Raw genomic sequence first — 22970 nt, forward strand, 5'->3', positions numbered from 1 at the left:
TCACCCTAGGTAGCATCCTGTAGTGTTCTCCTTCAAGCCTTGCTTATTCCATATTGTCCTGAACGGTTTAGAAGGAGGACATTAGAGAATAGAGTTAATTTTTCACACGGCAGCAAGCTAGGAACGGTTGCAAATGCTATCAATAACACACATTGAAAATTCCCTATAATCTCCATAAGATGAAGGGCCAATCTGAAATCAAGATAAAATTCAAAAAAGACAAGGGAAAAACACTATGCTTAGCAAGGGGAATCATATAAGTTACTTACAAACCAGAACAACAGCTATCATTGGTACGACGTTGTTGGGTGGTGAAAAAAACAGCTGGGATGTGTTAGATGTAGGACAGCAGATAAGACATAAAAACATAGTGTTCTCCTTTACTCTGTGCTACTTTGGTCTTAGCTGGAGGATGGTCTGCTTATTAAAAAACAAGAGGGCAGTGTGGGAAACAGGAGTGATAAAGGGCGAAGAAAACATGATCTGTGAGGAAAGGTTGAAGCAGTTGTGTTTGTGTAACTTAGAGAAAGCACAAATCAAGGGAGGGCAGGATAACAGGTAAGTTATAGAAAGGACAGTAGTCAGGTGTTTGCTGTGCCTTGCAGAAAGGGCAAGAAATCAGCTCAATTTGCATCAGAAGATTTAGGATGAGTAATCATCTGTCCCATCTTAAGCCCAGTGGAATGGGCTACCTAGAGTACTGTGTATGCTGCCTTGCTCTCTCTCAAGGGACAGGGCAGCTTTTAAGAGCTGCTTAATAACAGGAAACAAACATAGCCCTCACAGTGCATTTGCAAAGCGCTAGCAGCTTCCGCAGAGCATCCTGAAGAAAAGGGCCCATCTAAAGTCCATCTTAGTTTGAAACAGCAGAGCACGACCTGTCACCGGTCCTTCCCTATCTGATTGGATGGGCTCATGTGGTGTGGCAACCAATATTCCTAAAGCCTTTTGATTCTTTGAGGTACAAAATGGGTTACTCAGATTTTGAAACAAAACAAGGAAAAAGTATTTTTGACAGGTGGAAAAGAGAAGACAAGATGACAAGAATTTTTAAAGGAATTGCCTTGAAGCCTGGCTGCCTCAGGGCACAGATACTCTCCTCTCTTCCAGTTTCTCTAGCTACAGCCGGCTAATAGTGAAAAAGTACTTTTTGCACCAGTGGTAAGGTATGCTTTAGCTGTCTTGGCACTTCAGCAACTCACCTGGCCCGGCTGCCGCGCCGCTGGGGCTTGAGGCAGGCCCCCCCCACGCCCTGCGACTGCCTGGCCTGGCTGTAGCCGTGGAGTGCTGGCAGGCTGGCTTATCCATCCTGCCCTGCTAGGGCAGGCGTTCCTGGCTTTTATTCTGAAATGGTGGTGTCAGGCAGTTCTCTCCAACCGATCCACCAGTGCTGGCTGCACACTATCGTCCTGGCACCGGTACCTTTGCCTGACCATCTCCGATTTGATGCCTTCTGCCAAGCGGAATATGTTTTCCAAAATCCCTTTGTCTGCCATCAGCCTCCTGCTTGCTCATTTGCGGCATTTCCTCTGCTCTTTGATGCAATTCATTCCAGGTAAAATGCATAAACAAACAAATCCTCCTATCCCATCATCTTGGAGAGGGGTTTTCTGTTGCTGTTAAGAGCTGCTGCTGTCACAGGTCGGTAGAGCGATTTCATTTCTATTGGTCAGAAATTGGGAACTAAGCAATTTGTAGTGTTTGTTAGAAGCCAGGAATTCTCTGTTACTTATCGAAAAGATAAACAGCAGAGGCAAGTACATTGCACAGATGCCCTCGGATTACGAGCAGATACTGATGGTTTAGAGCTGGAAAACCAGTAGGCAGCGGATTCTGCCTGCAAGGGAGTGTGCTGCGAAACGTGTGAGCAGGATGTGAAAGGGAGAAGATTGTTTAGAGCAGTGACATTACTGAGGCTTTGTTCTGAACATACAAGTGGAAAACTACCCCAAGGTTTTTGGTTTTTTTGGTCCAAGGGAGTGAGATCTGTTATCGCAAAATAGGAACCACTAAAGATCATGACTTAATTCACCAGAATCTCTGCTTTTTGGTGGTGGTGGTTACATCAAAGGATTGCTTCTGGGGTATCAAAGATGTGACAGGTTCTCAAACGTGCCTTGTTGTGCCACCAGAACACATCCATGGATACAAATTTAGGAACAGTCCAGGAGGTTTCTTTTTCACTGTGCATGTTACTAAGCTGGAGTAAGATCAACTACCTCTGTGAGATGGAAGACAGAAAATTCAGAGACAGAGTAATTAATTAATGCAAACTAAATGACCAGATATTACATTTGGCGTTGGGAATGTTATATAAAACAACCTATGGTATTAGCATTTCAAGGTGTCAAAATACTCTCTTGCTGGGAAAAAAGCCTATAGGCATACATTTATGATGTTCTTTTGATCTGCTAGCAGATTGCAAAAACTGTATAATGTTTAAACTGGGGCTATCTGCTAAATGTAAATTCTCTTGCACGCTACCTCTTTCATTATGCTTTGAAGCTGAACATAAAAAGGAACGTAAAGAGCTGTGTTTATTGTCTTGACTACCTGAGTGATGATTACCTCGTTTTCTGTATCTGTTTGAAAATTACGGATTTTCCCTGACATTTACTAAGGTCTTCTTTAAAAAGCTTGCTGCTGTAGAATTGTCTCAGTTTAGCTAAAAGGTGAGAATGTTGGATCATGAAAAAGAAACCCCTCTATTATTTGTTCAGGCATTTGAGTGAAACAGTGATAATAAAAGAAAAAAGTGTGAATAAAATTTCTTCCATCTGATATGTTTCCTGTGACACCGGCAAAATTTTCCTAACTCACCAGTTGTTCAGGGTGCCTTTCTAGGATAAGTGTTGCAGGGACTTGGTTGTGTAAATCGGTATTTAATAAAGAAATAACTTTCTTCATGTCATCAAAAAAACACCCCTGCAGTGTAGAATCTATTTCTACAGGTGTCTTTGGGAAATCAACAGATATTTCATTTCATATGTAAGAGTATGCAGAGTTCACGGTTGCTTTTCTCCCTTACCTCCCTTTGACAAGCCTTTCTCTACTCCTTTTATCCATTTCTTTTTCCCTGTGTTTTCTGTCACTTTTATGTTCTTTGCTTCTTTGCCTGTTAGTAAGGAAGTGGGTGGCTGAGCCCCTGACAATGGGGAATCAACAAGCTAGATGGAACAAGGAGTCAAATACGGGGACTTCCCAGCAGACACAAGGCAAGTGCAACAACTTCAGTTCAAATCAGTGTGGGACACTCGGGTGAGCTGAGGTGTTCAACCCTGGCGAAGGCAGAGGGTGAAGGCTGGAGTCTGGATGGCAGCAGTCAGTAACTACAGCAACTCCAGTTCAGAGTGGGGGGATGGGGAAAGCTGGCTTCCATGCCCTGTTGTTCCAGTCTTTGATTTTCAGGGACCATAACATGGCCCATATCTTGTGACAGAGGATTTCCAAATCAGCTGTATGGTTATTCTGAATTTACTTGAATCCTCAGGGGAAATAGAATTCTTGCTTCACTCTCACTGCTTGAAGAATACCAGCTGTGAGCATTCTGTTTCCTAAAGTCTGCTCTTAAGTCTGGTATTGGATGTCCTTCTGAGTCAAGATACTAGACTGTGCAGTTGCATGTGGAGACAAATGTTGGTGCTCCCTGTGCCTTGGATTGGAATATGTAGGTTAAAATCAAAGTGAATGTGCTATATTCAATGCGATTTCAATTTCGCAGCTAGGAAACGGCTTCTGTGTTTCCTCCCTCCACTGTTAAGGTTTTCTGTCTCACCCATTGCTGTTTAAGTACAATTTAATGTCTGACTCAGTGACTTCTTTGGTACAGAAACTTTTTCAAGATCCTTGTTGTTGGTTCCACTGTTTCTGGATATAAATAATTGATCCTAGGATGTCAGTTTGTGATAGGCAGAGAAATCATGGCATGCTGCTCTTTGAATGGAAACAGTACAGGAACGAATAATGCCAGGCTATGATAAGTCTAGTAATTGCTTACAATCTTTAGAAAAGATCTGAGGAAAAATTACAATGCTGTATTTGGCACTGCCTCTGCTCTGATATGCCGAAGGAAGATTAAATCTTAAGCTTACTTTTAAAGGTTTGAGGTAAAATGGGAATTACTGTCCAGAAATGAGATTTTTGAGCTGGCAGATTGTAACCTTGTGCTGATTTTCAGGTATTTTATTCAGGCAAATGCAGTAAGGCCATTGGCACTGTAGTGTCTTTGATTTACTGCTTATTCAAGTTCTTCCGTCTTGGAGTGTAGCCAAAACAGTACAGCAGAGTCAGTATTTAATTTTATTTACATATTGCTTAAAAAACCAGTTTGTCTTCTGTCTTTTGCAGAGATTAGTGTCTTCTTGAGTAGCTAGATGTTACAATAAGTTAGGCTTTATGACTGAGCTTTTATCTGAAGGCGATACACCTTTATTACAATTGCTCATGACCAGTGCATTCAAGTAGGAAGCATTTGTGTTCTACCTGCTCAGTGCATTTCAGAGTCGGTGCAGATAAATTTAAGTTTTTAGTATTGAACTGTGGTTACATTTGGAGGGTAGATGTTATTCAGTTTGGTTTTTTTTTAATAGAGAAGTGTAGGTTGTACAGCTGTGGTGTTTTGTTGTTTTTTTTTTCTTTTTTTTAAGCACTGCTGTGATCACTTACAGCTTAGCAACAAAATTATTTCCTTTGAGATGTTTATTCTGTATTGTACCGTCCTGCATACGTATTGCAGAAGCTTGATTTTTTTTTAATTTGACGGCAAGCCTTTCCTGTGCTGACAGGGGAATGAATTACACTAGGCCCTTCTGGTCTTAAGTCCATGGGCTAATTAGCCTGTATTGTTTGCCCCTGGTGCTACTGATCAATCTCAGTACATTGCACAGATAACGATTCCTTAAAAAAAAGAAACAAAAGGACAGGGTGCATAAAGTCCCTGCAAAGAACCTGTCTGACCACACCCACCCACCCACCCTTGCAGTATTCAAATGCTGCATTGCTGGTCAGCAAGGAATCTGTCACTAAGGAGTTCCCTGACATCTTATTTCCAGATCAGAGTAGTGATCTGCAATACTGAGGCAGTTTAAGTAATGCAAGTAAAAAGCACATTTTTTGTGTGTTGTGTTGAGTTTAGAGGAGGTCATTGCATATTTTTGTCTTCTGTTTCTTGTCCTGAATGTCTTCAGAGCAAACTTACCAGAGCAAACCTGCTTTTTTTTTTAAAAAAAAAATTTCCCTTGAGCCCCTCCCCTCCTCCTGGCTTTTCAAAATTGTCCTAGAATGGCTTGCCATGTTTCTGAAAACTTCTGTTTTGACTCAACTGGGTGTCATGATTTGATTATATTTTGCATGCATTATTGTCAGGATCTTCAGCTCATTCGGGTGGTTGCCAGAGGGAAAGACAGCACATTATCTCACTATGCTTGTTTCTTTCTGGTCTGATAGGACAGGGTATTAGCTTACATGTTCTTGTTGTATATAGCCTGTTGACTACGACTTGAAATGGATTATAACTAGATGAATTCTAACTAGATCAGATTTCAGGAAGGATTACTAAGATGATCATGTGAATGGCAAGGTTATCGCAGGAGAATGAAAAGAACTTGTCTTGTTCAGCTTAGGAAGTTACATGATTGCTCACTCTAAATACAACATGTGGTAAACACAAGACAGGGAGAACTACCGAAGCCACGTAACAGTGCTGACAGAAGAGCAAGGGGGACAAACTGTCTTATGAATAAAGTCCTTCTGTAATTCAGAGGATTTTCTAATCATCTGGGCAATGAGCAGTCTTCCAAAGAGGGGATAAGTGCCAGGAAACATAGTAACTTTTAAGACAGAGTTCATATATATGACTTTCTGGGACAGCAGTTGGGAGGAGATGACACATGAGGTCTTTCCAGTCCTGTTCAGGCTCTTTTGTGAAGTTTATCTTTCTAAATACCTGTATGTAATTACGCTGCTCTCCAGAAAGTTTCTATTTAGTACCATCCTTGGTCATGCCATCTTTGTTTCTGCTTGGATGCAAAAATGTCTCCTTAGGGACAGGTTGCTCTTATTTTTTCCTGCATATTTTACATCTTTACAAATTTCAGCTTGGCCTACTAAGGCTGCATTTCTGCAAATACTGATGGCAGTTGCTAAACCTTTCAGGTGTTGGTTTGTATGAAATGCCTCTACTTCCTTATGTCAAAGGAAATACTCTGAAGCAGGAGTGTTGGGATCAGATTGAGTGCTTCATATAGGATTTGATCAGAACTTAATTGAATTTTAAGAGGGAGAGGATGTTGGTGGTTTGAGGTTAATTGCTTTAGCCCTGCAGCCTGAATTCTTTATCTCGCTGACTTACCATATTAGAGATCTAAAGAAGGATTTGAGGATTGGCAAGCCAGAGAACTACATTGAAGGGATCTTGCAATTTACCTTCCTGCATGTCTAACACCCATTCTGTCTGTGGCTGTTCTAAAGAAGCAAGCTCAGAAAAATTCTGTCTCCCAACTCAGTTCTTTTGCAGATGTTCTCCTGTCTGAAATAACAAATTTCCTCTGTAGATGTGAACACATGGTTTCAGAGACTCACAGGTAAATTGTGCAGCAGCTTCACTTAATCACCTGGATTAAAGAACGTAGGCTAGAAGAAGCAGTGGTGAAAGTGACTAGTATAGCCAGAACAAATTGCTGCATCAAAAAATCAGAATGAAGTTCAGTATCAGTCTGGTATCTGTTCAGTGCATGCTCTTGTCTCTACTAGATCTTGTTCAGGAGTAGATTTCTGTGTGCCATGCAGTCCTTTTTTTAGCAGTGTTTCATTTATACCTAAATCTTCATCAGTTCTAGTTTAGCTCAGGGCTCAATGGTCTTACGGTGAGGGTGGAGCAGTGCAGCAAAGCAACTCCACTGGCCTGTGGGTGTGAAGCCTGCGATAGATGAGGAGGTGCTAGCATTGGGAGAGAAGGCAATAATAGCCTGTGTACCTTCTAGGTAAATCCACCTCTGCAGCTAAATGGATTGCTAAAACAATCCTTGTGTTGATGAGGCTTTGCAAGCCAGGCTACTGGAGCCAATAAGTGTCTGCTGTTAGCACACAGCATTCCAATCAGTTCCTGCTTTCTTGAGGCTTTTGTGCTACAGCTGTGCTTAATAAGGGGCATATTGCATTTAAACAAGAGGCTCCATCAGAAATTCTCCTTTTCTGCTATTGCTTATTTACTTACCAGGTAAATCTGTTGGATCTCTTTTGTCCTGTCCTGTAAATATATTTCAGCGCAGTTTCATTTGTGTTCTTCCTGATTTCCATTTTTTTGGGGGGGAGTGCAGTTATTTTCTGTTTCGTGTTTTTTTGTGCAAGTGGAAAAGCCAGCAATTGCCCCTTTGAGCTTCTGAAATCAGATAGTACTGGTGAGTTTAAGAATCGAACTGTACACCTTTCAATAGCCTATAAGCTTCTAGTCTACTGCATTTCAGATAATGCCAGCCTAGCAGAGTCCTCCATGTACAGTGTAAGGAAAACATGACAATCCATATTCCAATACTTTGGGGTCTTCAACATCATGTTTGTAACATACGCTGCGTAACAAGGTATGGCTTGCCTGGATTTAGATTAGTCCACTGGGACTCCAGTGGATTGTTCTGTGGCATGTTTTTCCTAATGAGCTGCTTTTTTTTCCTCTTCTTTTTCTAGAAGAGCCTTTGTACTATGGGCAGAAAAAACCAGCTGGGTTTTGGTTGTGGTTTTTTTTTTCTTTTTTTAATTCAGTAGAGGATGTTGTACAGTTTTGTTAAAAATAGGGCATTGTTTTGAAGGCACCTAACGCCACAATACATCCCCTCCCCTAAACTCCCAAGCTGGGAGATCCTGAATTTTGGCTCACTATTCAAGTTAAAAGGAATATCGGTGGCATAAAATTTCTTCACTGTGAAATGCTGCTTTGTACTGTGAGCAACCTTATAGCACGATTTTTCAACACTGTTTCAAAAACCCTCGTTTAAACCCAGCTCAGATTAAGTCCTAGCCAGAAGTGTCTGAGGCAGCACTGACCATGTTTGACCTGGATATTGCTTGTTAAATTGTATGTCGCTGTGTGCTGGTGACTTCATCCTTAAGCAGCAGTGAGCGTAAGCACAGTGAGGGTTGTGATGCCATAGTGCATGCTAGAGGCCATACACAGCGATCCTGGCATCCGATCTGATACCATGGAGTTGAAATGAACTGCATCTTTAATTGCAATGCTCCAAACCTCAAAACATGGACAGTGCTTGTCCCTGTCCTCTGTCTTCAGCTAGCTCTATGCTGTATTGATTTTTCTTTCCCATGTATGCTTTACTGCAAAAGCTTTTGCAGTCAAGGGCTTTATGAAAAACTTTTCTACTTTGCAAACAAAAAGGAAGAAAATCTGGGTCTACAGAAGAATCAATAATGAATATGGCTATAAAGATTAAAGGCCACACACTAGTGACTGAACAGTAGAAGGACCTTAGAAAGACTTCAAATGCAGCAGAAGTAAAAAAGTCAGCAGCATATACTGCTTGAGTACCACGGTCTCTTTTTGATGTGTTCTGTGTTGTTGTTCTGTGCTCTGCTTTATGTTTGGAAACACCTTGGGTGATGACTGATTAGATTACAAATCATGGGAAAATGTCACAGTATGTACACTCTCTTCTGTCTCTTTAACTCACCCATGACTGTGATACCAAAGGTGGAGTTTGAGGGTGTTTTAGAACACAGTTTTTCTATCATCTGAGGTGTGCCCTGCTCTGCCTTCCTTTCGGTAACATTATTGTATAGAGGCACCATGCACTGCTTTACAAGGTACCTAATTACATCTTTCTGCTTGTAGCTTTGGTCTGCAACAGTCAGACTAGCTTCTTTCCGTTACTTTCTTCAGCAGACTGCTTGTCAGAAACCACTGGGAGATTATTTTTAGGGCTTCTCCTCAACATTACTCTGTGTATCATCCTAACTTGGAACAGACTTATTTTTGCAACCTCACAGATTGTTATGATAAATATCCATATGTCGCTTGCTCTTAGTTACTTATTGAAATAAATTCCAACTATAAGCTTCTGTAATTAAAAGTTCTTTTCTTTCCTATCATCATATATTTTATTACCTCCTTTGGACTGCAGAACTGGTGTCTCTAATGGATTAACTACAGTAGAGTTAAATCCACTGGATTTTCAGGTCCCTGTGGATGTGTGGGATGTTATGGGAACACAGTTTTAGTATGAATATCCATTACAGGTTGGCTGCTTGTAGAATGCTGAGTGCTATTCTCCTAGACATCAAAACTCAAACTCTAGCAATTGTCTGTTTATTCAAGTGAAAATCTTAGTTACCTGCTTTTTGTTCTCACTGCTTTCTTGACAGGTTTAAAAAATTCCCTACCCAGCCCATCAGAAGAGCAAATCACATTCCACAGCCCCAAAGGTTTGCAATGCATCTCGCTCTTAATGCAGACAGTAGAGGAGACCCCTCAGCCCATCCCAGCGAAGATCAAAGGACTTATTCCCAAATGGATTAATGGCAGTCTTCTGAGGAACGGTCCTGGGAAGTTTGAGTTTGGCGAGGACAAGTAAGTCCAGGTTTGCTGAGTTTGTTAAACGATTCTGGCCTGAGCTCTGCCTAAACCTAAACCCAGATATCTCACCACTGTTTGGAGCTCCTTGTAGTTTCTTTTTAAGTAAGGCAAGGAAGAAATGCATAGGTTTTCATTCTTTTAAGAACAGTTGCTACCTCATCTGGAAACTCCCAGTGGGCTCTCTGAAAATAGGAGCATTGTTAACTTTTTAAGGTTGGAGAAGCTGAGTCATGGAGAGACTGTGACCTTCTCTCAATATATAATGAGGGAACAGAGCCGGGTATTAAAACATCCATGGCCCTAGCCCTTTGTTATTAACAAAAGTCCATCCCATGAGCACTTGAAATCTGGGGCAGGATTTATAAAGTTGATTGCACTAAATTATGTGAGTTGCTTTAGAAGCCAATCCCTCTCATTTTAAAAATAACATATTAAAATATTTCAAGAAGACAACTACTGCCTTTGGCTTGGAATCTGCCATTCTAGCTAGCGACAAACCTAGCTCTTCCTCTAACAAAGCTGATGGCAGCAACTGGCCAAAGGGGATCATCTTATATTTCCAGAGGTAGACCATAATGTTTTCTCAAAATTTCTCAGAGATTTCTCATTTCAGAAAGAATATCATTGTGCAAACAGCTGAGAGCTAAAGGCTCCTTATTGTGCAGTTGGGCTTTCAGTAATAATTCCTATTCTTGTTGCATAGTAAAGCACAATTTCTATTCCCTATGCAGGTCTGCAGACTGATTGGTTTACCAGTATAGATTATTTCCCCCAAAAGCTTATATATAGCATTTTCAGAAGTCCCTGAGGTCCACTTTCAAAAGTAAGACAGGGAACCCAAATCTCACTGAAAGTCGGCGTTTGACTTCAGATCCCACAGCTGCAATTGCACCTGATTTGTTTCACTCAATTCAAATGTTTTCCCAGACTCCTCAGAAGCTATGTGTGTTTAAGTATTCATGGGATCTGGGCATTACCTTTATACAAACAATAATAAACCTAAAGGCAAGAGGAAACAGTATAGGAGAACATCATATAGTGCCCAATTCTTGTTCTCTTATTTATCTCTTCTTGAAGATTTAACCATTGGTTTGATGGAATGGCCCTGTTGCATCAGTTCCATTTGGAGAATGGCACAGTGACATACCGTAGCAAGTTTCTGCAGAGCAGCTCCTACCTGACCAACAGCCAGCACAACCGCATCGTGGTCTCAGAATTTGGGACGTTGGCAATGCCAGACCCATGCAAGAGTGTCTTCGGGCGCTTCATGTCACGCTTTGAGATGCCACGTAAGAGGGTTTCTAAGAAATAACAAATGTTCTGAGATTTTCTTGGGGAACTTGTAGTTATGTTTAAAGGGAGATGTAAGGAAGTCTGGCAGGCCTATTTGGAGCCCATGTTTTTCTTAGAAGATGACCCCTTGGAACAAAAACAACAACAAAAATGCAAGTTGGTGTCAGACTTAGTTGGGAGAGGCACATTCAGCTTAATGTTTCGGTGCCACTTCAGCTCACTCGATTCCAGAGTTTGTTATAGATTTCCAGCAGAAATCTTTCCCTGAAGAACACCCTGTGCAGTCCTGATAATGAGCATTACAGTCTGCCATTCTACCTGAGACACAGCTTTGCCCTTAAAACACCTTGCCTTGCTAAGCTTGTAGGGTAAGTGGGCTAATCCTTCCCTTCCTGTACTAAGGTGCAGGAGATGATATGAGTAGGGTGAGAGATGGTATTGCACAGGAATGGAAGTACCATTACCTATAGGATTCTTTGTATGTCAGGAAAGAAATAGGCAAGCAAAGTACTTTCCACTAAAACCAGAAGAGACCTAGAGTTCACAATTTGTTGCTCATGTGTGTGACCATCTTCTGCTTATCTTCCCTGAGGAGATGGGTCCTGTCCTGCCATCTTCTGTTCTGTTCAAAAGTGCTTATACCTTCACTCATTAGCCTGCTCCCCAACTCCCCACCCACCCCAGCTCTCTCAATACATTTCAGAACCATTTACACCCCTGATCTTTTCCAAGCTCCAGCAGGTTGTTCCTGCACGCCCTTGCCTATTTGACTTCTTCCACACATGTAGGCTATTCCTCACTACAAGAAGGCCTGTTCTCCGGGCTTTTCCTGTACCAGCTTCAGGCTCTGTGTTCACCATGCACACAATGTTCCATTGAGGGAATAGCTTTTTCCTCAGCTCTTCTCAGCCACCTGGCTAGTGAGTCTCAGCTCCTCTAGGAGCAGCAAGAACAGCTCTGGCTGCTGTGCACGTGTAGCTCTCAAAAGGCATCTCCCTGACTCAGCTTTACAGAGAAAGAGAACAGGGAAGAAGCCGCCTTCCCTGTCCAAGCCCTGTCACACAAATAGCATCCCTGCCCTCCCCTCAGCCCAAGCTGTGGCTTCAAGTCTTGCCTCTTTTTTTTCCAAGGCTGCAAATCAAACATACCGCTCTTCATATGGCTGTCAGAGGAGAGGACTTTGCCTAGGGGAGAAAGGGAGAAGGGTATGATTAAATAAGAGGTCAGAAACAAAGGGCATATGGAAGTATGAAGATTATCTTGGCTTCACTGCAGTGTTTTTCCTTGTCCTTTTATCCTGAGCACACCTGTGCAGAGAGTTCCCTGAGTACATTTATAGATTAGTGAGATATTTCTACTCAGTCACAGAGGGATTAGTGTCATTGCAAATGGGTTTATTTGTTTAAACATGTCTAAGTTGCTGTAATGTGATGTGAGCTTAAACAGAGCTATGTACAACTCTGGGATTTCGTTTCAGAGACAAGTGACAATGCCAGCGTGAACTACGTTGTGTATAAAGGAGACTATTATGTCAGCAATGAGAACACCTTCATGTACAAAGTGGACCCAGAAACGCTTGAAACAAAGGAAAAGGTGTGGGCTGATGGGATAAGGGGGTTAGCTTATGGTACAGGAGAATCACTCCTCACTGTTTCTAAGAGCAGAAAGGTGGAACCCGGATTCCAAAAGAAATGATCAGTGCAGCTCTGGGCCATAGCCACAAGCATCTCTTCATGGTGCGCTCGAGTCCCTGAAAACTCTGCTTAGCAATAAGGCAGCTCCCATGAGTGAAGATTTAGTCACTGCCCACTGTAGCAAGCAAGGGGAGAGACAGATGTAGACTCACTTCCGTTTGGGTACAGCTGGCATTCTTCCAGTGCACTCACTACTTGTCTGGACTTGTCTGTACCTACCAGTGTGTGAAGAATAAAAGCGCATACAGGAAGAAGTTAACATCACTGATCTCAGATCTGTATTCTTGCCCTGTCTCTTCATTGTTCTTATCTGTTCCCTTTATCTCCTTCTTACACCCCCAGCTTTAAACACCCCAAAATGGCCTTTCAAAGTCTTGACTAAAACCTCTGGTGCAAATGGGTGGTGAAGTCAAGTCGAAGTTCAGGTGCCACTTTATTTTTTCCAATGCTAGCAAATGAACAAAAAGTCAGAGTAGAAGTCTTCCCATAGGTCCTGTACATAATCTCACAGGAGTGTGGCTGTATTTGAGGGAAGAATATGACTTATGAAATGACAGCATAAGCTGTATGTCCCCCTGCCTGCACCCTTAGAGGGGATTGGGTATTTGCTGGGCTGGACAACTGTGAGAAGGACTGAGGAAGGATTCTGCCATTCCTGAGTCAGTATTAACTACTGTGCCTGTATATTGCCACAGACTATTTAATACCACAAAGTACCAGGCTCAGCACACCCTCAGTTCTCAAGGGAGCCGTTCCAGGAGTCCCTTCAGCTTTACAGGATCAGTTGTGAGTCATGAAGAAACTCTATTTATGAAATATAGCGTGCTACTTGCATATTGAAATGGAGAGTTTGACGATTTGCTATTTTATTTGTTTTGTAAACCATAATGCAGTGATGAAAAGATGTATGTGTATTTTTAGTTTGAATGTTCAGCTCTGTTGAGCCATCTTGCATTTAAAAAAAATCCCCTTAACCTGCTTTTTAGATGCAGACTGGTATTTTTTGGCTAAGTGAAGAAATGGAAGGGACGATTTCACATTCAAACTCTCCGATTTGAGATGCCTTGAAAGGACATGGTTTTCTAAGCTTCCGGTGGCATGGTACTCTTTTTCTACTGGAGCCCTCCAAAGGGTCTCAGGTTGGATACCTGAAAGCCATTTTTTAAACTTTTGGAAAAGAAGCATATCATGCTTCAATGCATGGATTGATTCTTCCTCCAACTTTTTCCTTCAGACTTTCTTCCCAACACATCCTATCCACTATCTGATCCCAAACTACACCCTAACCCAGGAACTAGGAATACATGTTAGCAGTACTCACAATTGCACCTTTGCCCTAACTGTTCATTCTAGCTGTAGGCAGTGAAGTCAAACTGTTTTCTCTGTGAGAAAAATAAATACTGACTGTTAATTAGCTATGGGTACTTTCAAAAAACTTGGAGATTTTTTTTGAGCAGTTACTGTTTATTCATGCATGTCTGTCTGTGGTTATTACATGGGATCCTAGCTAAAATGCTTATATGGGCAATACTCCCACTGTGTCAGCACTTCCTGCCGTTAGTAATGTTCATGTCTCCGTGATCAGCCATAGCCTCAGCCAGAGAAATGGCTAGTGTTATTAGTCCCATTTTACTGGTAGGACTAACACAGAGAGAAACACTGTTAATTTTCAAGGATTTCGGAAAGATTGCCAGCAAAATGAAGGCTTAAGCCCAGATCCCACTATAGGGCCAAAATCATAAAGTTATTCTTCCTCAGACTTTCACAAAACCAGCATTTAGAAAGGCTGTGCCTTGCTACAGAGCAATGGGAAACTTCTATACTGACTGAAAATCTTTGGCATTTGCAGGTAGACTGGAGCAAATTTGTTGCAGTGAATGGGGCCACTGCTCATCCTCATTATGAATCTGATGGGACAACATACAACATGGGCAATTCCTATGGGAAACACGGTAAGACTGGCCATGAACAGGCCTAGCTTGTGGGCAGGGTGTACAGGCTGCTTCTTGCTGCTGCTTCAAGGAGAAATTGTTGAAGAAACTTCAGTGTCTAAAGAGATCTTGCAATTGCTGTTTCTCTTTGTGTCAAAATGATGGCAAACTAGATTAGTTCTTATTTCAGGGTGTCAGTCTGTCCCATAAAAATGGCTTCTCTCAGCAATTAGTTTCAAGTGTTTCTGTCTTTGGCCTGTGAATATCCTACAGATTCCACTCTTCCTCTCCCAAGCTTTGATGGAAAACAGGAGAATAATTTTTCAAGTGCCATCCAGTGTTGAAGTCTCATCTGAAGAATTTTGACAATTAGCCACACATTTTCCACTTAGAATAATTTGCGTTTGATAAGGACCGTAAGCTTTTATATAGGAGAGATGGTGGAATTTATTACAGTGACCCGGCTATCTTACAGCAAAGCTGAATTTTATGGGATATTCTTCCAAAAACTATAAGCATTGCATTTAGTTGGGATGTAGTTACATTAACATGGCTGCTCAGAGCTTGCCTTCACTGTTAGTTACATGAAAGCCTTCTTTTTCAGGTGCCTGATGCCTGTGAAAACAGCCTCTGCTCTTTATTATGATACCTCAGGCTGGTTCCCGTTCACTGAACAGTTGTCCAGTTTTGATAATTTTTTGTTCTTGCTGTTTTCATTTCCTTTTGGCTTTAACAATATCTAGCTTTGCAGGACATGCTGTTTTCAGCTAGAGAGACCAAACTGCAGATATTTATTCAAATGTGACATTCTTTTCTGATTTTCAGTTTTATTAAATGAGCATCAGTCACCACTAAGGCTCAAAGTTTTAATTTCCTTTGATATACAAGCTATGAATTTGGTTTTCTTCCTGATCCTGTTATTGTAGGATACTCTAAGTTAACATAAGGAATGCACTGCAGATAGTAAAATTAAATGGCAGTCTACCAGACTGAGAGGATCCTCCTACTTCCTTTCAAGCTTCTTTTTTTTTTGCTAGGCAATCCTCTGTTGATTGTTTTATTGACTTGGTAACTGGCTTTTTGTTTTCTGCTCCATTTAGCTATGACCATAGTTCCTAGTATTCTAGGGAAACAGAAAGGAACAGAGCCTGACTTTGGTTTCATGAATGTGGACAGTCTCACATCTTCGTGGTGTTGAACACCCTTTCTCCTTTCCAGGGTCTAGGTATAATATCATTCAGGTCCCTCCACAAAAGTCAAACTGTAGTGACACGTTAGAGGGAGCGAAAGTGCTGTGTTCCATTGCTCCAATGGATAAGATGAAACCCTCCTACTACCACAGCTTTGGTAAGAATACTTTCTGTCTCAAACTCTGTGAATTTAGCCTACTGTAAGGCAGAAAGGGCTGTTCACTGCCTTCTGCCCCCGAGATGTTTTGTTGTCTCATTTGCTTGATCCTCGGATGATAACTCCTTCCTCCTCTTTTCAGGAATGAGTGAAAACTACATAATTTTCATTGAGCAACCCATCAAGCTGAATCTGTTGCAGATTCTCACTTCCAAGCTCCGTGGGAAAGCCATTTCTGAAGGGATAAGCTGGGAGCCTCAGTACAATACTTGCTTTCATGTGGTGAATAAGCACACTGGGGAGGTAGGCGGATCCTTGGCCTTTCCAGGAGCTGTGCAGCTGTAGCTGGAAACTTAGATCGCAAGAGAAGAATGCTGGGTAGCAACTAAAGATAGCTGTATGAATCAATCCAGAATTTCTTGCAGCATAGGCTTTATAAGCATGGGTGTAGGTTTATTAAAAATGGGATTACTTCATGCATTTTCCTCTCTATTGATTCATTTCTTTGCCAGCCCTAAAAGAACAGGCAGAAATAAGCAGTTTGGGGACTGCAGCACAGGGATTGAAATGCATTTCCCAAGTACTATGGAGTATAAAAAGGTCAGTCATAGCCTGGGAATGATGCTATAGGGATGGACTCATGACAGCAAGGGGCCTATCCTGGGGTGCTTTACATTTTGGCTTTTCTTCATCTGTTTTTGCCTACTTACTGGCTTAAACCAGCTGTTCTCTAGAAACACAGGGCACAAGACAAATACCAAGGAATGAGTGGGGAATGAAATGGGGGAGGAGAGAGAAGACCCTTTGAGGTGTGGCCAGGATCTTTAGAGAGGAAATTTAGCCTCTCTTTTGGTCACTATAGGTGCTGCCAGGGCAGTGGTACAGTAAGCCCTTTGCTACTTTCCATCAAATCAATGCTTTTGAAGATCATGGCTGTGTGGTCCTTGATCTGTGCTGCCAGGATGATGGAACGACTCTGGCTACTTACAAACTTCAGAATCTGCGGAGGAGTGGGGAAGGTCTAGATCAGGTGAGGTCTCTGCATTTGCATTGCATAGGATCTGATGGGGCCCCATGTCAGTTTAGTTACTTTTCTGAAGCAAGTTTCAGGTTGGTAGAATAGAAAACACGATGGGGGACTGTCATGGTTTAGCCCCAGTCAGCAACCAAGCACCACACAGCAGCTCACTTATTCTCCCCACTCCAGTGGGATGGGGGTGAGAATCGGAAAGACAAAAGTAAGAAAACTCATGGGTCGAGATAAGAACAGTTTAATAATTAAAATAGAAGGTAATAATAACAATAATAGTAATGATGATGATGTAATTAAAGGAAAACAAAAAGAGAGAGAAGCGAAACCCAGGAAAAACCTCTTGGGTCACCACCTGCCAACTGACACCCCACTAGTCCCTGAGCTGTAATCACTGCCCCCCAGCCAGCTCCCCCCAGTTAATATACTAAGCATGACATCACATGATATGGAAGATCCCTTTGGCCAGTTTGAATCCATTCTCTTAGCTGTGCCCCCTCCCAGCTTCTTGTGCACCTGGCAGAGCGTGGAAGCTGGAAAAGTCCTTGACTAGTGTAAGCCCTACTTAGCAACAACTAAAACAGCACTGTATTATCAACATTATTTTTATACTAAATCCAAACAACAGCACTATATCAGCTACTAGAAAGAAAAGTAACTATCGCAGCCGAAACCAGGATAGGGACCACAAGGCAGAGGATGTGAACTGGGGAAGGGAACCGTGACTATATGGAAAAACTGAAATTATGATCTATTGATATGTTGGTATTTTTCTTTCCTTTTAAATTTCTTGAAACTTTTAAAACTGGTGTGTGACACACATCTCCGTCAGCCTGGCAGAATGTACTTTTTTTTTTAAAATCTCGTTTTTATGATACTCATTTTCCATATCCCGTGTAATAAGAGCTTTCCCCCAAGCAAGTATGCAAAAATAAGTTTTTGCCTGACTTTTAAAGGGCAAAAGAGAAAGAAACGTTGTTGTTTAAAGGCAATAGTTCAGAAAAACAGCCTTTATTATGTAAATCACATAAAAACATCACAGAAACACCTACATTGTTCCTCACATTCACCTCACAACAGCATGTACTCATAACTCACTTAGGTCCAACTCTGTCCAAAGCACCATTTAAAGCCATGTGAGAGGCATTATTTTGCATAGGTCAAACATTGGAAAAGTGGGGGTGCTTTCAGTTTCTTGTACTGCAGATGTGTTTATTGGAAACCCACCATACTGTGGGTGAAGGGCAGGCATTTCTACAACATGTTCAGACAAATCTGAACTTCCTCTGTCTGTGTTCTGAGCTGTCTAGAAGCAAGTCAATTCCGATCTGAAAAGTGTAGAGTTGTGTCCCCATAGGGTCATTTTGTTCTGCTTTCCTTTTGCTGTTTTTTTTTTTTTCAAAGATGCAGTGAGCATGAATTCAAGTATAGCATAGCATTAATACGACCAGCTTTTGTTTAGCTTTCTCCGAGCACAAAAGAGCTATAATTTGATCTATCTGAAGGTGTCCTTATGTCAACATTAGGCATATGTTTCCAATACCCACATTCTTTAACTGACAAGTAGCATAGCCATTAAACTGTATACACACGCATGAGTGCGAGTCATTTCGAAACAGAATCTTAAATTTATGCTGCACCTAAAGACTAAGGCATGCCTGAGCATGATTTGTCTGTTTTCCCCAAGTCATGCTTAATGCTTTTGCTTGCTGACTAAACCATACTTTTTCTGGCAGAGTTCCTCAGCCAATGAGTTTACTGTGCCTACATAAAACATAAAAACTTTGAAAATAGGGTTTCAAGATTAACACATATGATTAAAGTGAAGTTTCATGTTGAGGTGGTGAGTTACAGATTGAAGTAACTGAAAACCACCAAAACAGGGTCCTTGCCACCTATTTTACTCAGAAGGCTAATATTTTGAAGTATTATTGGTTCTAAACTTGGCTTGAACAGAACTTTAGTGGCAATGGTGGAATTATTCCTCTCACACAACCTGTTGAATGTCTGCCTTACGGGGGGCTGCTGATTTGCTCCCCAAGTAAATCCACCATAACCCTAGACTTCCAGACATGAAGTCCATGCGTACCTGAGAACGGAAGAGGAAGATCATGCAGGCTAACTTCAGGCACTGAACTGACGTACGGTAGTCTCCTTCTGCTCTCCTTATCATCCGGGGGAGAGGGAAGCTCCTCCAGAGACTGATGTAGAGCATTTAGTCAGATATTTCCAGTCATCATCTGGACAAGACCCTCCTTCTGTTAATTTCACAGACAGCCAACATTTACACTCCTAGATTAACAGCAAGCAGCATGGTTGATGTCTGTATCGTGCTGTCATCCCACAAAGATCTGAGACAGTCTACAATCAAGCAGTTTTTCTTCTGAAGCTTTGTAACCACGTGCAGCTTATATACTTATAAGGTTCTTTTTCCATGCATGGTTCATGTTATTTAAAATAATGGGCAGATTTCTCAGTGCTTTTTTCAGCCTCAGGCTTCCAAAGTGGGACTGCCACTAATCACTAATAGAGGGTAGGTAGACGGTGGGTTTCCAGCAAGGGTATCCCTTCTGCTTGCTCAGTGCTATGGAGGTCCCATTTTCTGTAATCCCCGTATTAGCTCACGATCTTGGCTGGGCAGGAAGGGCCTACGTCACACAGTCAGTGGGGCATATGTGGATCGGCTGTAAAAAAGATCAATGTAAGTCTGTTCTAACTGAATAAAATATAGTGCAGCATATGGCCCAGTGCTGGGTTTAGAGGATAACTGGGTGATTTGCATACCTAGCTCAGCTTTAATTACTGTGAAAGCAATACTGACCCATTTAATTGGCTGTCTTTTTGTTTTCTACAGTGAAGTAATAAACAGAGCCCTTACCAGAACTTGGTAAAACACGTAATAGAAAGAAGAAGAAGATTTCAGGGGTGGGACTTATGTCTAAAACTTCTGAACTGTTCCTAAATAGGGCACTTAGACTGAAATGCCACTCTTCTCTCTCCACCACAATAACTTTCTGTCTCCGTAATAGGTTTATGACTCAATATCCCGAGCTTTCCCTCGTCGCTTTGTTCTCCCACTGAATGTGAATTCAGACACACCTGTGGGGAAGAATCTGAACCCACTGTCTTATACATTGGCAAGGGCTGTGAAAGATGCAGATGGCAAGGTATGTATTAAAAACTGACATAACTGCATTTATGGCTGTGGTGAGATTGCCTGCAATAGTTATCATCCTGTGCTGTTATCTTCTCAGATCTTGTCCACCAAGCAAGCAAGGAAGCAAAGTTTGGTTGTTACTAAGATGGGACGTAGTGTTTTAGTAAAAGACTACCATGTTGCCTTAAATGAGAGAGCAAAGACAGATTGTGACTTACAAAAAATGCCCAAGTGGATTATGAGCCATTATGATAATTGGCCAAACTTCAGCTTCTTCATTGACAAAATCCTCCATGCTTTCACCTGGGTACAGAACTGCTCTTTGCTTCCAGCTCTGAACAGCTCTACAGCATGGCATTGAACACGTTGTCCACTATGAGTGGAGTCATCTCTGTGTGTACGTGGTACATCAGACTGCTGCGTGCTGGACCTGGGATTTTCTGAGCTAGGAGTGCAGGACTACATGGACTTGCTCCTGTTTTTCACATTAGACTGATCCTTGACATTTCCAAGGTCTGCTAATATGAGTCAGTTCTTTGGGTGAAACGCATATGGGAGACAGAATTAGTGCTTCCACCTGCCTCAGCACAATGTCAGGCTCATCTTTAAACATTTCTTCTCCACGATGGTTGTGCAGTCGGTTTGTGGGACCAGTCAGGTCTTCTGCCTAGTCAAAACTAAACTGACACACATGTAATGCATACTTTTAGGTCTGGTGCACACATGAAAACCTCCACCCTGAGGGCTTTGAAAAGGTAGGGGGCTTGGAGTTCCCCCAGATCAACTACTCTCGGTACAATGGTAGGAGGTACCGTTACTTCTATGGATGTGGTTTTCGGCATTTGGTTGGAGATTCCTTGATCAAGGTTGACGTGGAGACCAAGAATTTCAAGGTGAGGTGAAGTGCGATTATCCTTTTTCAGCAATGGGAGTCATTCCACTGAACTGGCCTTGAAGATATGTAATTTACTAGGCACTTTACTCTTCAGGGGTCTTTGTTCAAATGGGTCAGAGGTTCCTAATTTCATCTATCACCTAGCACCTTATGAATGTGGCACACTTACCGAACAGAAGAGGATATCATTCAGGTTCCTAGACAGATGACAGAACAGAAAGGGTTTGATAAAGTATGCATGTGTCTTCCAGGTCAAAGAAAAGTAATCTCTTACCAGACAATACAGAAAATACCCAAGTAGCATATGCAGGTGGAGATAAATGGCCGAAGTATTTATGACTCAGGCAAGAAACAAGGTTTAGGATATTTCTGACTGCAAACACAAGCTGGGATTTTTCCTGTGTCTCCATTAAGCAGGGAATAATGGTCTCCAGAGTCTTTCTTGGAGGCTAGAAAGAGTTAGGAATCCTCAGAAAGAGACATCCATTTTAATTGCTCTGCTCTGGATACTGATTTTGCAGTAAGAATGCCCTCCTTCAGCACAGCTTTGGGATGCTATGGCTCTGCCTCCAATAGGAACAGCAGCTATGCCATCAGGTGGTGATTGTGATATATCTCCTCTCTGCTGGCATGGCACCTCTCTCTCTACATTGCCTGCAGGGCACAACATGGTCTGCACTAGGGTGGTGTGAAGGTGGCTGTGCTGGCTAGGATGGTGGTGTTTTCTGAGCTTGTAGCTTATACCTGTGCCAGTGCAAATTGTTGGATGAAATGAATAACAGGAATCCTTTTCACTCCCTCTTTGCGTGATGCCTGGCACAATGGTCATGCTGTCACAATGCTGGCACCATCATGCTACTGGAATAAAAAGAATGAATTAAAACATTGAACTGTAGGTTTCTTGGAGCACAGAGTATGCCTAGGTATCTTTGCAGGGAGCATTCCAACTTGCAACTCTGCTAAATATAGTAGACAAGTATTAATGAAATGAAACACGTCCATGTGTTACTGTGCTTGCTAGATTTGGCAGGAGGATGGATCCTACCCATCAGAGCCTGTGTTTGTGCCAGTGCCTAATGCCATGACAGAAGACAGTGGAGTCATCTTGTCTGTTGTGGTCTCCCTGACTGAGGTAACTTATTGCTACCAGTTCATCAAAGTCACATAGTATTAGGTATACTTTCTAAACCAGAAAAATGAGTGTGAGACTCTCTGGCAGATAGTTCTAGCACCATGCCCCTCTAGGTGTTTGTCTCTTCAACTGCCAAGCACAGCCAAGTAAACTTCAAGTCGGAGTGTACCGTGGAATGTCAGTGTTTCTTGAGTGGCACCTGTAACTATCAGCGCACCTGGTCACCTGTCTTACAGGCTTAGTCTGTGTGGTCTTGTTGTACCTGACCGTATGGCCTGATTGTATGTTTGGGCTCCCTTGTGGGCAACAGATGTAGTGGGTTGGTCAGTAGAATGAAGCTCAGGCTGGGCATTCATTCTGGCTTTCTTTTCATCCTGCAGAACCGAAGTGCTTTTCTGCTTCTCTTGGATGCAGAGACCTTCAGAGAATTGGGGCGAGCGGAAGTTGCAGTGCAAATGCCTTATGGATTCCATGGCATCTTTACTTCCCACTGACTGAAGACCTTGTCACCTTCTGTAACTCAGGGCTGGGTCAGGCTCAGAAAGAAAACTCTGCTTTCTTTTACCTCCCACCTTTGCATTATGCTCTGGACGAAGGAACTACTTTTTCTCTATCATATCCTCTGAGTTCCTGCTATATTCCTAACAATATACAGCAAAGGGTTGAGAAAGACAGAAGGGAAGAGAGTATCGGTACTTAGGGCAGTGACTTTGGCTGAAACGTGTAAAGCAGAAGAGAGGAGTAAAACCAGCTAGCAACATGTAGGCCCAATGAAGGGATGTAATTTCACCCCCATTGCATAAAGATTGCCTTCAGTGAAGCCCAGCAAGCAGATGCAAACACTCACAGAAGCTGTCCTAGTAGTGCTTTTCTCTGTACGCTAATGGTGCCCTCAAATAAAACGTTGTGAAGTA

At 42.1% G+C, this 22970-nt stretch overlaps 1 protein-coding gene across 2 annotated transcripts in view; it reads left to right on the plus strand.

The window, feature by feature from the left end:
• The window catches only part of BCO2 (beta-carotene oxygenase 2), a 47202-nt gene extending 24232 nt beyond the window's left edge, over window positions 1-22970 (plus strand). Inside the window, exons 1-12 of one of the 2 annotated variants that reach the window (XM_009503108.2) lie at window positions 1425-1555; window positions 9367-9571; window positions 10655-10866; window positions 12348-12463; window positions 14414-14516; window positions 15714-15842; window positions 15985-16145; window positions 16705-16872; window positions 19902-20039; window positions 20740-20922; window positions 21946-22056; window positions 22437-22970. In XM_009503108.2, coding sequence (XP_009501403.1) covers window positions 1447-1555; window positions 9367-9571; window positions 10655-10866; window positions 12348-12463; window positions 14414-14516; window positions 15714-15842; window positions 15985-16145; window positions 16705-16872; window positions 19902-20039; window positions 20740-20922; window positions 21946-22056; window positions 22437-22550 — 1749 coding nt within the window. In that variant the 5' untranslated portion in view covers window positions 1425-1446 and the 3' untranslated portion in view covers window positions 22551-22970. Of the gene's footprint in view, window positions 1-1424; window positions 1556-9366; window positions 9572-10654; window positions 10867-12347; window positions 12464-14413; window positions 14517-15713; window positions 15843-15984; window positions 16146-16704; window positions 16873-19901; window positions 20040-20739; window positions 20923-21945; window positions 22057-22436 lie in introns of those variants that run through there. The other variant, XM_064470879.1, reaches the window with a different exon arrangement.

The sequence above is a fragment of the Phalacrocorax carbo genome, chromosome 21, assembly GCF_963921805.1.
Source record: "Phalacrocorax carbo chromosome 21, bPhaCar2.1, whole genome shotgun sequence".
NCBI classification, from domain to species: Eukaryota; Metazoa; Chordata; class Aves; order Suliformes; family Phalacrocoracidae; genus Phalacrocorax; species Phalacrocorax carbo.